Source organism: Colletotrichum lupini, chromosome 4 (genome assembly GCF_023278565.1).
Source record: "Colletotrichum lupini chromosome 4, complete sequence".
NCBI lineage: Eukaryota > Fungi > Ascomycota > Sordariomycetes > Glomerellales > Glomerellaceae > Colletotrichum > Colletotrichum lupini.
In genome coordinates this window covers 1,306-13,521 of record NC_064677.1, presented here as the reverse complement: position 1 = coordinate 13,521, position 12,216 = coordinate 1,306, and the positions used below count along the sequence as shown (strand labels likewise).

At 48.4% G+C, this 12,216-nt stretch overlaps 5 protein-coding genes across 5 annotated transcripts; 3 read left to right on the top strand and 2 right to left on the bottom strand.

The window, feature by feature from the left end:
• Positions 1-848: 848 nt before the first annotated feature.
• CLUP02_07094 (uncharacterized protein) lies at positions 849-1,549 on the bottom strand (the record flags this gene model as incomplete). Its single annotated transcript, XM_049286091.1, has 3 exons — positions 849-926; positions 1,009-1,308; positions 1,370-1,549. The coding sequence occupies 3 exons, from the start codon at positions 1,547-1,549 to the stop codon at positions 849-851; spliced, it is 558 nt and encodes a 185-aa protein (XP_049143234.1).
• A 2,991-nt stretch (positions 1,550-4,540) lies between these two features.
• CLUP02_07093 (cystathionine beta-synthase) lies at positions 4,541-6,167 on the bottom strand (the record flags this gene model as incomplete). The annotated part of the gene is made up of 9 exons (XM_049286090.1): positions 4,541-4,608; positions 4,674-4,731; positions 4,790-4,829; positions 4,894-4,904; positions 4,962-5,100; positions 5,350-5,561; positions 5,615-5,665; positions 5,749-5,964; positions 6,024-6,167. 9 exons carry the CDS (start codon positions 6,165-6,167, stop codon positions 4,541-4,543), a joined length of 939 nt encoding a protein of 312 aa, XP_049143233.1.
• Positions 6,168-6,797: 630 nt separating this feature from the next.
• Positions 6,798-8,119, top strand: CLUP02_07092 (aspartate aminotransferase; the record flags this gene model as incomplete). Its single annotated transcript, XM_049286089.1, has 3 exons — positions 6,798-6,830; positions 6,885-7,342; positions 7,405-8,119. 3 exons carry the CDS (start codon positions 6,798-6,800, stop codon positions 8,117-8,119), a joined length of 1,206 nt encoding a protein of 401 aa, XP_049143232.1.
• Positions 8,120-8,768: 649 nt separating this feature from the next.
• Positions 8,769-11,243, top strand: CLUP02_07091 (potassium transport protein 1; the record flags this gene model as incomplete). Its single annotated transcript, XM_049286088.1, has 3 exons — positions 8,769-10,203; positions 10,263-10,387; positions 10,449-11,243. The coding sequence occupies 3 exons, from the start codon at positions 8,769-8,771 to the stop codon at positions 11,241-11,243; spliced, it is 2,355 nt and encodes a 784-aa protein (XP_049143231.1).
• Positions 11,244-11,688: 445 nt separating this feature from the next.
• Positions 11,689-11,994, top strand: CLUP02_07090 (uncharacterized protein; the record flags this gene model as incomplete). The annotated part of the gene is made up of 1 exon (XM_049286087.1): positions 11,689-11,994. The coding sequence occupies one exon, from the start codon at positions 11,689-11,691 to the stop codon at positions 11,992-11,994; it is 306 nt and encodes a 101-aa protein (XP_049143230.1).
• Between the last annotated feature and the right edge of the window lie 222 nt (positions 11,995-12,216).

The following is a 12,216-nucleotide window of genomic DNA, read 5'->3' as shown; positions in this document are numbered from 1 at the left end:
AGGTGAGATGGATAAACAGGCTGAAATTCGATAGGGGTGAGAGGGCATGAGTTGTTTTTCCCAGTTCGCCCGAAGACGAGGAGAGCAACTTCGTCTTTGTAATGATCGTGAGGCTATCGAAGATGGAGGTGGTCTGTCAGGTGTGAGGACTGAAGTGCTGTGACCCATTCATGCAAAGCTAAATCTTTGTTGCCTACCTAGCTATGGGTTGACTGACTGTGTTTGGTCGACCTTTATGAGCTAACCGTTCTCGTTCTAGATGCCCAAAGGACGGATGGCGTCCTCTTTCTTTGAGTGTCAGAGTTGCCACAGCATGTACAACTTTTTGATATAAAGTTGCCCGCTACCTCCTAAAGTTGGATTGAATAGAGGCGAGCCGTATCCTACCTATTCACAGTGGCGTGCCGTGTATCGTGACGTGCTCTGAGACATTTATATCTATTGCGAAGGAGTTGAGATGGCTCCGTGCGGCTACATACAAGCCAGAAGACTGCATCACGCCCATAGAACTGGACTATGAACGGTGCCCTCTGGGTTTCGCACAAAGTTGCGCATGATATTGATGCTTCTGAAAGGTTGCCACTATGCCTCTGGAGCCTTGATCTGTGTTAGTGAACAGGTAGCATTCCGATCATAAAAACTATCACATATGAGCAAGAAACACCGTTTCCCGCCAGGATTTGAGTTTATTTGGTTCAATATAGTTAGCCGGGACCTTGTTAGATAAGGTACATATATCATTACAAGCCCGCATGGCCGAACCCCAGTAAAATACTTCCAGTTTGCTCCTGCTCGATTCAAGCTTCCATCCAGTATACTTGATCCTGGTTAAGGGCTTGTGCATAGCCTCAAGACTCCGTTTTACGTAGAGACTGAAACTCGGCAGGTACGGCGTCGGCATCAGCACCAGTGTTGGCAATATTTTCCTGGAGACAGGGGAAATAGGTCAGCATCTCGTCTGAGTCTCATGCATACAGGGTTCTTTTTTGGAAGTTCAATTCCACTCACCAGCTCCTGAAGTTTCTCATCCGTCAGGCCTACAATGTCATACTCAGTGCCGTCTGCGAGGCCGAGGGTATCAGGTTTGACGACAGCCTCGCATTTACCGGCACCGGGCTGCTCGGTGGGGCAAGACTCGTCGACAGCCCGCTTGCGGTTGAGAAACCAGTATTGCCCCCCCGTGCGGTCGCCGCGCGTCGTGTAAGGCAGACAGACGCTTGTGCTACCGCCCGAATCGCGCTGACCCCCAAAGAATGAGCATCCACCGCCCGTGTATGCCTCAGTGCGAATGCGCCAGTTGCTTGGAATCTGGGCTCGGCAATCATTAGTTCAGACAATTTTGATAGCAAAACAAAAGGTTTTCACATACGGCAGCCACAGCAATGCTCGATCTGCCGCTGCTTGCAGAGCTACTGAAAGAGCAGCACACGTTTGGATTGATGTTGGTACAAGCGACTGAACCTCCGGCGCAGTTGTCGCCAACGTGGGCCCTAATGTCGATGGCTGACGCGGTGGCCGCGAGGACAACGAGAAGTGATGAGAAGTACATAATGAGTTCGAGCGGCGGTGGTGTTTGTCACGATACTACTGAGTTTGAATGATGAGAGATTGATAGTGAAGAAGAAGGAAAAAGAACCATCGTTGATGAGGAAGTAACCTGGCTTTATACCCCTTCTTTTCCAAGTTGTCTGTACTATGAGGTCCATTATTCTAAATAAGAGAAAGAGTTGCCGATGACTGCTCGGAGTCATGATACGGTGGCCCCTCCTGTGCCGTCTTACTACATCGCAGATGGGGCGCCAGTTGCTAGCTGACATCAGTCTGAAGTATCCTATGCATATCTAGACAACATGTGAGGGTATCGCCACCGCCCCGGTGAAACTCTCTTTACCGCTCGCGGGCGTTTCCCCCATCGGCATTGAGTGGAAGCCTTAAACCATGAGACTCTTCATGCCGTGCTATTCTCTTCACCTTTTCGAGTTAGGTCCCTCAAAATCTACCTTGCTGGATCGCATATTGCAATTGCTGTCCTCAACTACTATCAATTTGTGCGCGCAGTCCGGCAAGTGCCCGGCGGATAGGACGAGCTCGGGAAGTCCTTTCGTGCAAGACATGCCTCTAGTCTGCCCGCTTCTTGGCATTGATCCTTGAAGCATTGGCCTGCAAGTTTACAATAAACTGCCCTTTTGGGTGCCTATAGCGCTTACGCCGAGGAAACCTTCGTAGCATCTCTTTCTTACAACGGCTTGCCCAGGCGCATACGATGTGACATCGCAGATAATGGATCGCTAGCCTAAAGTAAATCCCGCAGTTTCTGTGCCCGACACCATACTCAAGTGTCATACTTAAGCGACAAAAAAGTGAAAGCCTTCCCTTCATCCAGTTTACTATGGTCAGTCCAATCAGTTTGAGTGAATCAACCGTATCCGAATGGATCCTATCGAGGGAAGTAAGCGGTTGATAGGTCAAGAACCTTTTCGAAGTGAGCTTGGCAGACTACTATGCGGGGTGGTCTAATCGATTGAAGCAGGTTGTCATAACCAGTAAGACATGACCAACAGAGAATGCTCCACAGGAATACTTGGAGTTGAACTTGATTGGTTGATTCAATCCTTTCTACTCGGCTATGAGCGGCTTGTTGGACAATCATCTCCGAGTTCCGGCCCTTCACCTTAACTTCCCTTTCCATTTGCCTGACCTCATGTACCTCGTATAGACTCCAATTTCCTCCAGGTGAACCTCAGAAACAAGGTGATGTCGAGTATTGGTGCCTGGTATTGCGGCTCAGTGTGCATGTTCCCCCTTAACGTTCAGTGCTATCCAAGTTGAGACTAAATTTGAATTACCTCAAGACTTCTGATCTGTTCCATGATTTCGATGGTCACGAGAATGACAAGTTATGGGATACTGTACTCAGCCGCTGCCCGCTCTATTACCCAGCTTGTAAATACAATGATCGACACCAATCGTTTTAAGAAGCTCAGGCTGTTTGCCACTGTCTCCCGTATCTTTGACTGTACTTGAACTTCCCATTGGTCACAGCACTAATCTTCCTACCAAATGGCTTCATCCCTATTTTATCAACGCGATAATAGCTCTTTATATCTGTATTATGTAAAATATAACAGAGTGATCCTTGCCTGCAGACTTTGCCCTCATATGAGTCTTTCCTACTGCTTCAAGAGTTTTTGGGAGCCAGCTACAACAAGAACTCTTCATATATTAATGATAGTCATCCAGAACGCGGTAAAAAGGTTAGAGTATGCTACAGGCGCAAGAAAACGAAATGAAGAATCTTTAATTCCGGAGATCCCACCCCGACAGCTCCGGTTACGCTCATGGGCTTTCAGGCTCTGGGCGATCCCGGCTCATCTACCGTCACAACAGGGTGCGAGTTTGGAGCAATGCTTCCTTGAAGTGCTAGACACACGCTTGAACTGAATAGAAATGACAAGACCAACGGCTCTGCAACTTCGGCTGAGCCGTCGCAAGTACCAGCGTACTCTTTCCAAGCCTTACACCAAGATGGAACCTGGGAGACTCCTCATTTCGACGATCTCTTTGGGAATGGCATTACATCCTGGAACATCAACTGTGGCCGTTGATCTCCGATTGAGCGGATGTGAACAGTAACATGCATGGAACATGCCATCTGAAAGCATCGATGCCAGAGCTGCTGGAGCTTAGTGACTAGATTGAGAGCTTAAGCTCTTCTGATACCGAAGTTGTGTGCATTCTCAAAGTTAGATAAACAAACCATGATTCAACACACGTAAGTCCTTTGTGTCCCTAAGTCACGAGTCCATGAGTGGGAATAGCAGAAATGAGCCTTGGTCTTTGCCCACGTGAAGCCTGTAGACTCCTCTGCTGCAAAGTCGGAGCCTTGCATCATTTGATGATCGGGATTGAGAAAGGGAATGGCCTAGCGCAGTTCTTTTTCGAGCTCGATGATCCATCCGAACAGCCAGATAGTAATATCGAGGCATGCTGCCTTGTCAGGCAAAGGAAACTCTTTCTCTCTGGGCGTATAGACTGGGTGCAGTGGCGTTGACATTTTCTGTTCCAGTACCGGTGAGAGGCATGCAGGTTTCCGATGGGCCCGTTATTGAAATATGCAGCCCCAAAGCCTGAAATAGCCGTGCTGATTGATCAGCTTTTGGCGTTGAGTTTCTAGGATTTCAGCTAGGTGGCCAACATTCGTCAATAGGTACTTTCTCCAATGGCTTGTCAACCTTTTGAAGCGTCCCAGAGACGGTTTAAATCCTCAGACTCCACAACTTAAGCCCATAAACGAAGCTTGGTGTATCCTTAAAATACAATTCGAATAGGGAAAGTAATAGCGAATGTAATACAACCATCAACTGCACTGTGCGAGACAAGGCTTGTTGAGGAGAATGCAACTTCTTATTGCTCTTTGGGTTCCGCATTAAGGTAGATTTTGTGCTCCATTTAACGCATAAGGGGAAATGCATTCCCTAGCTTGTTGACAATATCCAGGCCTCCAGCATTGAGAACGCTAAGTCTTACAGGGGGTCAAATTCTAATCGTGGTTAGCTTTCTTGAGATAACAGTCAAAGAACGTTCTCCAGGTCTTCTCTTGAGGCGGGGCTGTAGAGATATTGTGTTCAGCTAGCCACATGATACATTCTTCGCTCAAAATGAATCACGCTTACGTGGCCATTCGTGGCTGTTGTGAATGGGCAGCCATTTCTCAGAGCTTAGCCACTTTTGCTAGGAACGAATGGTGCCATAGGTGTGTGGTGCATTTGTTCAACTTGCGACAATGTACAAAGGACAGACAATCCGTTTGAGGGCCGCGCGATGTTGCTCTCAGTATGAGTTATACTTAGGGTACTGATAGCACGTGGCTACCTTACTGTATGGTCCACTTACTTCCAGTCAGGCTGGCAACGTCACCAGCAACTCTTTTGTCAAGAGTTATGGAACGCAGAAATGGGCACATGGAGTGGGTTCAAAGTGGATTGAATCAACTCATCTAAGTCGAAGAAAAGAGAGCAGTCTGTATGCTGAGCGAATGTGAGGTTCACGCGGAGTAGCACGGGACAAAGCGATAGCATTCCTGTTTCGTGACATATTTGCCTATCACCGAGGATGATGCGAGATAATCATGTCAAATCGACTCAGGTGAACAAGAGAACAGAAAAGCGTGCAACTGGCGTCGAACTTAGCAAAGAGATGTTCCTAGGGCGAGAATGGCCTTCCTTAGTTTTTTCCCGCGTATTTCGCAGAGAATAGCTAGCTATACATCATTTCTTTGATATATCAGCCCAAAGATTGGTTGACAGGTACTTTTGACCTGAGTTGCAAATTACGATTGAAGCCGTCAACCCTTGCACGGGCGCCTTGAGCGATTCAAAAGCCGCGCTTATGTTCGCGCCGCGGGAGAACCATCCAAATAATCCCTCCTTGCGCGCAATCACGCTAGTCATCACATAGTCTTTTCCCTGAATAGGATGCACTGGTCGAGAAACAGGCTGATCAGCCAAGACGGCTGCTTCGTGAGGTTCGACAGTGAAGCATTGCTGGATGGGTTCAGTGCCCTGAGTCGTTTTGTCACACAAGCAGATGCGCCTCCTAAGCCGACGTAATCAACAAACCCATCAAGATTGCCATTGCTCTGTCCCAAAGCTCCGTCCCAGTTCCGCTGTAATGGGTCTACCAATTTCCGTCGCGAGTGAACCACTTGTCGGCACGGAACGCCCTGAGCTTGATTTCGATCTGTCTTACCTTTTCTCCCACAGGTTGCAGATAAGGTCTCGAAACCTCTCTAGGTACCGAGTCTGGCATTTGGTAAATGAGCAAAACCTCAGCGCCCAGTGCGGCCATCTTGCGGCACGTCCAATAAAGTCCCTTGTGCATGGCAGCGACGAATCTGTAGCCTTTGTTGGCGCAAACAATCGAAAGCTCAGTGCCCGCGTTGCTACTCGTAAGCTCAGCAATTGGCTGGCCGGGCTTGAGTGTGCTCAACCTTTACGCTTCCTCTATGATGCCGAACGCGACACGGCCCTTTTCGAATCACCAGGATCCAGATAGCCAAGTTCAGCAAAAATCGTTCCATCGAGGCCGAGAGCAGACGCGATTCGATCTAGGCGCACGAGAGGTGTGCAGCCGAAAGCATCTGCCGCCGAATCAAGAATTGTCCGCATTATAGTTTATTGTCACGGTTAAGAGGAAATATTATAAACTGCTCTGGAAAAAATGAATTTAGCGAAATGTTCATAGACAAGACAACTGTTCTCTTGCAGAGCCATGATTAAAGCTGCTTTTTTATTTATTCAAAGAGCCGCGTCCCGCCCAAGTTTGAGATTTCGGCGCCAGTCGAGCCGAAAAGTCCTTAACTTGATATGCTGGGGATCTGATAGTGACGTGAAGTTTCTTGATGAAAAACAAACAAATTTTCTCTGGTGAGCTTTTGCCCCGCGGGTCACTATCATGCCCACAGCCTACAGTAATTGAAGGATGTCAAGAAGCCCACTAATAATCGTCAGGCGATCTTAGCGCCCTGATGATATACGAGGCCCGTATGTCTGGTCTCAAGAAGGGCGCGCCCCACGGGGCTGGAAAAAGGGCGCGCCTTAATATATGCAAGCAGAGCACACTCGCCATCTCCCTAGGAAGGACTTTATATAAAGAAATATATACCAGTCAACTTGCATTAGAATTCTGTGGCCTGTTTTAATCGCTTGATCATTTCCTAAATATTGTTCATTACCTTTGCCCTGCACCTCTTCCTGCTCCTCTCTTTGCGCCCATTCCTGGTATCGAATCGTAGAATCATGGTCAAGCTCGAATTTTTCGCAGTGGATCATGTAAGTGTCTTTGTGTTTCCAATCGAAAGCAACGGCACTCATCGTTTATCTTAGTGGCTCGCGGAGCGATTAACGTCAACCCGCCACAACCTTGCTCATACCTCAGCGCATCCGGCATCTATCTCAGATCTTGAAGCTGTTCCCGGCCAAGAGAACTGCGACGACTTCCTCTCCTCTTTTCGATCTCAACCTCTTGATTATCCCGCAGATTTCTCCGGTCTCGCCTCCTTGCGATCCAAAATTGCAAACCTCTATTCGGAGGACTTGTCCTTTGAAAAAGTGTTGACCACTGCCAGCGGGTCACTTGCCAATTTCATTGTCTTCTATGCTTTGATTGGACCTGGAGATCATGTCATCGTACCTTCTCCTGGCTATCCTCAGCTTCAGGCTATTCCTGGGTCGTTGGGCGCAGAAGTAAGCTTCTGGAAGGCCGACCCCCAAAACGAGTGGAACTTCGACTTTGATGAGCTGGAAGGACTTATCAAATTAAATACCAAAATGATAGTCATCAAGTGAGTTCCCCTCAATTTAAGAGAGGCACAGAGTCGAGCTAATACTTGGTATTGCATCAAAGCAATCCTCTCAATCCTCTGGGCACAGTTCTATCTGAGGCGGCGCTGCTTAAAATCATCGACATAGCCCGAAAACACTCTATCATTGTCTTCAGCGACGAGATTTACCGGCCAATTTTTTACCCATCTTCTTTTAGCGAAAGTCGAACACCGCCTTCTATCATCTCCCTAGGCTATGAAAAAACCATAGCAACCAGTGCATTGTCAAAAAGCTATTCTCTTGCGGGAATTCGCATCGGCTGGCTTGCGTCGGCAAGCCAAGACATCATTGACCTTTGTGTTAACGCTCGTGCTTATTGCCTCATCGCCACAAGTCAATTAGATGAACATGTCGCAGATTTTGCGCTGGACTCAAAACGCTCTGCTTCTATCGTTCACCAGAATATTTCGCAAGCAAAGCGAAACAAACTCATCGTGCAGGCCTTTATTGACCATCATTCGGATGTGTGCAGTTGGGTGGCACCGGTAGGAGCGGCCTTGGGATTCATGAAGTTCACGCGAGGTGACAGACTTGTGAACGATTTGTCCTTGTGCAAAGTACTTCATGAGAAGGAAGGGGTCCTCTTGGTTCCAGGAACCTGCTTTGGGAAGGAATATGCAGGATGGATCCGCATTGGTCTTGGCATGCCATCTCAACGGCTTAAAGACGGCTTGGAGGTGGTCTCAAGGTTCATTTCGAATGGCTACAGCAACATACCCCTGGCTTCTATCGGATGAAGAGAGAAATTTCAACGGGTTTTGACCCGGATGAATGCCAAGCGAATGTATGTAATCTGGCTAGATCACAATATCCTAGTATTTTCCTTTGCATCGGTCGCAATGTCTTCACTTCTGAAGGAGGTTAGTATCAATCTATTGAACTTGAACACACGGCACAGGCAATGCCCAGTCGTATAGAGGAAGGATACGAATTTCTACACGAGGGACTGGCTCACTGTAGAGGATAGAAAAAAAAGATGCTGTTGACAGCTCTTGAAGAAGAGACACAATTAACCAGGATGGTTGGTATAATTAGTACGAAACGGTGAGCTTGTCCAATGCCCAATAGGTGGTGCGTTGAGCCCTGTTCACGGGTAATGGGCTGTTCTTAAAACGGGTGGGCCCGGGATAAGCCGCCCCTGCAGACTGCCAACCGGATATGATTCCAGAGCAGGCATCATTGCGCATGAGTCGATCAGGGGGAAGTGCAACGCTTCCTCTTTGGTTGCCGGCCAAACTTCTCACCTGCAAGGTCAATCCTTCCTTTTTCTCCTATCAAGTAACAACAACCTCTCACGACGAAGTCAGTCGTGAGCTTGCTCGTGTCTTTGTCCGCTCGCGTCACTTACGCAAACCATTACTGCCCTCGGAGCGAGTATCGACAACGATGGCATGGCAACTTTGGGAGAAGTTCAAGGTCGACCATCCAGTCACGGCGGACCACATGTCTGAAGCATGCGCTGCCGTCCGTCCATACCTGCCTCCGGTCAACTTTATCACAGCCCACTACGCCTACTTCATATTCACTGGGCTTATCTTTGCCGGCATCTTTCACGGGCTTTCGCACTCGGCTGATAGCATTAGCTTTATTGACAGCCTTTTCCTCGTCATCTCTGCCTTTACCACATCCGGACTCAACACAGTGGACATCAGCAAACTCGCTACCGCCCAGCAGGCTATCATTGCCTTAATGATGGTTCTTGGCAGTCCTGTATTCGTCTCCATTTTCACCATTTGGCTCCGTGCTCGCGTTTTTGAAAAGCGTTTCGAGGACATTGTCGAGGCCGAACGAAACAGGAGGATAAAGAAGACTGGCGCCATAGTCGGCATGGCTGGAGCCATGATTGGCCTTCCTGTGATGTCATCCTTCAAGGGGTCCAAGCGGAAGCAAAAGAAGAGTAGACACGAGCGGCAGGCTGAGGCTGATGCCTTCCAGTTGACGGGATCGACATCCCAGGGCCACGGCCGGAGCCATAGCCAGACAAACCAGCAAGAGTCTGGACCATCCGGCATGCTGGAACGTATCGAAGAAGGCCAAAGGCTTGGCTTCTCCACTGGTTCCACCGAGCCGCTCTCGCCCAAGTCGAATACCGCTACGAGGAGGAGGCCTTTCAGTCGTGACGACAGTCGCCAGTCCGTTTCAGAAAGCTTCGATTTCAAGACTTTCATCCACGAGAACAAGGAGTCCGTCGGCAGGAACGGCCAGTTCTTCGACCTCACAGAAGAACAGCGCGAATACCTGGGTGGAGTCGAATATCGCGCCCTCAAGATTCTGTTTACCATTGTCTGCATCTACTTGATACTCTGGCAGATCCTTGGGGCCATCACGCTCGGCGCCTGGTCGTACGTGCACAGCCAAAGTATAACAGCCGTAAACGCTCAAAATTCCTGGTGGGCTGGCATTTTTTTAGCCGTCTCTTCATTCAATAATGCTGGAATGACGCTCCTCGACGCAGGCGTGACAGCCTTTGACAATGATGCCTTCGTCTTAACTATTGTAACCATCCTCTCTCTAGCCGGAAACGCTGCGTTTCCTGCGTTCCTCAGAGCCACTGTTTACTTCTGCAGTCTGGTCTTGAAAGTCTCTGTTGACAGCGACGAATACACCGTGTGGAAGGAAGCTTTTGACTTCATCCTGAAGTACCCTCGTCGTTTGTACATGATGATGTTTCCTTCCAAGGCCAATCTGGTGTTTGTCACAATGTTCAGCACCATTGCTGTTATGGACTGGGTCCTTCTATTGGTTCTCAGCATTGGCAACTCCGCTATCGAGGCATACCCAGTTGGAAAGCGAGTCGGGCTGGCCCTATTTCAGGCACTAAGTAAGTCATGAGGGCGATGCCATTCTATTCTAGAGATTGGCTGACTGTTTTGCCTATAGGCATTCCTTCCTCAGGCTTCGCAGTTGTTTCTGTGTCAAGCCTCTATTTCGACGTTCTTGTCCTATGGGTCATCGTAATGTATATTTCCGCGTACCCGGAGATCATCGTCATGCGAAACTCAAATGTTAGTGGCATTACTTCTTTAGTCTAGTCGAGACTTGCGCTCAAAACTAACTCAATTCAAGGTGTACGAAGAACGGTCACTGGGAATTTACACCACACAATCTGAAAAGTCCGAGGAGTTGAACTCAACTCCAGACGAGTCGGCAGAGGAGCTCCTGCCAACCTTTGGGCCCCTCCTATCTCGACCGACGTCTGGCCATACCCTTGGCCTAGAAAGATCAGCAGTCTCAGCACCAGGCGCGTCACAAGAAAAGTCGGGCATTTCTACGAAGCCAATTAAGAAAATAGCCGCCATCGGCAGGCGTGGCACCTCCTTCGTGGGCAAGCAGATCCAAAGTAGGATGAATAACTTCCAAGGTGTAGGCGTAACGGCGAGGCCCCGGCTGAAGCGGTCTGCTGCTATTAACTTCAACGACCCAAACGAGGCGTCAGGATCTACCTCGGCTTTCGAGGGCCACGTAAGCCTCGTGTCGCAGCACCTTCGAGGACAGCTGTCACACGATATCTGGGCCATTGCGTTTTCTCTATTCTTAATCACACTTATCGAGACGTCTCATTCAATTGCGGACCCAGGATCCTATAGCGTATTCAACTTCCTGTTCGAAATCGTGTCGGGATATACCAATATCGGACTGTCTATGGGACTGCCAAATTACTCATTCAGCTTCGTGGGCGGCTGGTACACAGGTTCAAAGCTGGTAATGATTATTATGATGATTCGTGGTAGGCATAGGGGCTTGCCGGTCGCACTAGACCATGCCGTCAAGCTGCCCGGCTGGGACAATGTTAGAAAACAGAATGAGGACGCTGAGATTAGACGAAGTTTGGGTAGGAGTCGGACTACATTAGATATCTAGATTACCCTTCATGAGGTAAGCTCTTATCTAATAAATTATATAGAAAAATAATCGAAACTTCTCTATGGAGTACTAGTTGATAAAAAGTTTAGCTTGTATTTAAGAAGCTCATTGGGATTGAATATTTTCAATTCTTAAAATGTTAAATTTCAATTATTGGGTATTTATGTTGTTAATTATTTAGATTAATAACTGGACCCTTTTAATTCTATCATCCCGATTTACAATTTGATATATATTAAATAACTAAAATTCGTTTGAGTTTAAGGATTTTATAGAACGATGCTCCTCCAGATGATCCGACGAAGACGTCGCGTCGTGGTGTGGGCGTGGAGTAACAAATATGGATTCGTCCAAAATGCCAGCCACGGTCACTGTTGCGTCGTCGTGTGTAGACCGCGGATCCTGATGAGAGCGTGTGACGGTCCGCTGCACGCATGGCGTCATGCTAGCAGAGTCAAGACGAGCGTTATTCGAGCTGTTATTGACTAGGTTGTCGTTGATCTTTCAAAAGAAAGCCTTGACAGACGCCATTATACCAAACCACGGCCTGGCGTGGTCAGCAGCAGCTCTCTCAGCCTGGATGAGAGGCTGTTTTAAGTCGATGATAGTCGAGCTAGCGGAACGCAAGGGCGCTCTCCCAGCGTCCGGAAGTTCAGCTTCGGTGCCGGCATTATCATCTGTGATTTCGGTCTTGTACGCTAGCAGCGTTGAACGATCGGCTTCATCGTACTCGTTAGAAAGGATGTGACTCGACTACGATTCGTAGCAGGTCGCCTGCTGAAAGATATCGATTATGTTACTCTCTGCTGATAATGCGGTCGTGCGGCCCAGAGTTTGGATTTGAGAGTTGTGATGCCAACATCACATCGTAGGGCTTCAGGATAGCTCAGGGGCTGTGATTTGAGGTAAAGAAGTGGCGCACCGGATCGTCGAATTGAAAGGAAGATGCTTTGAACTCTATGGGCCAGAC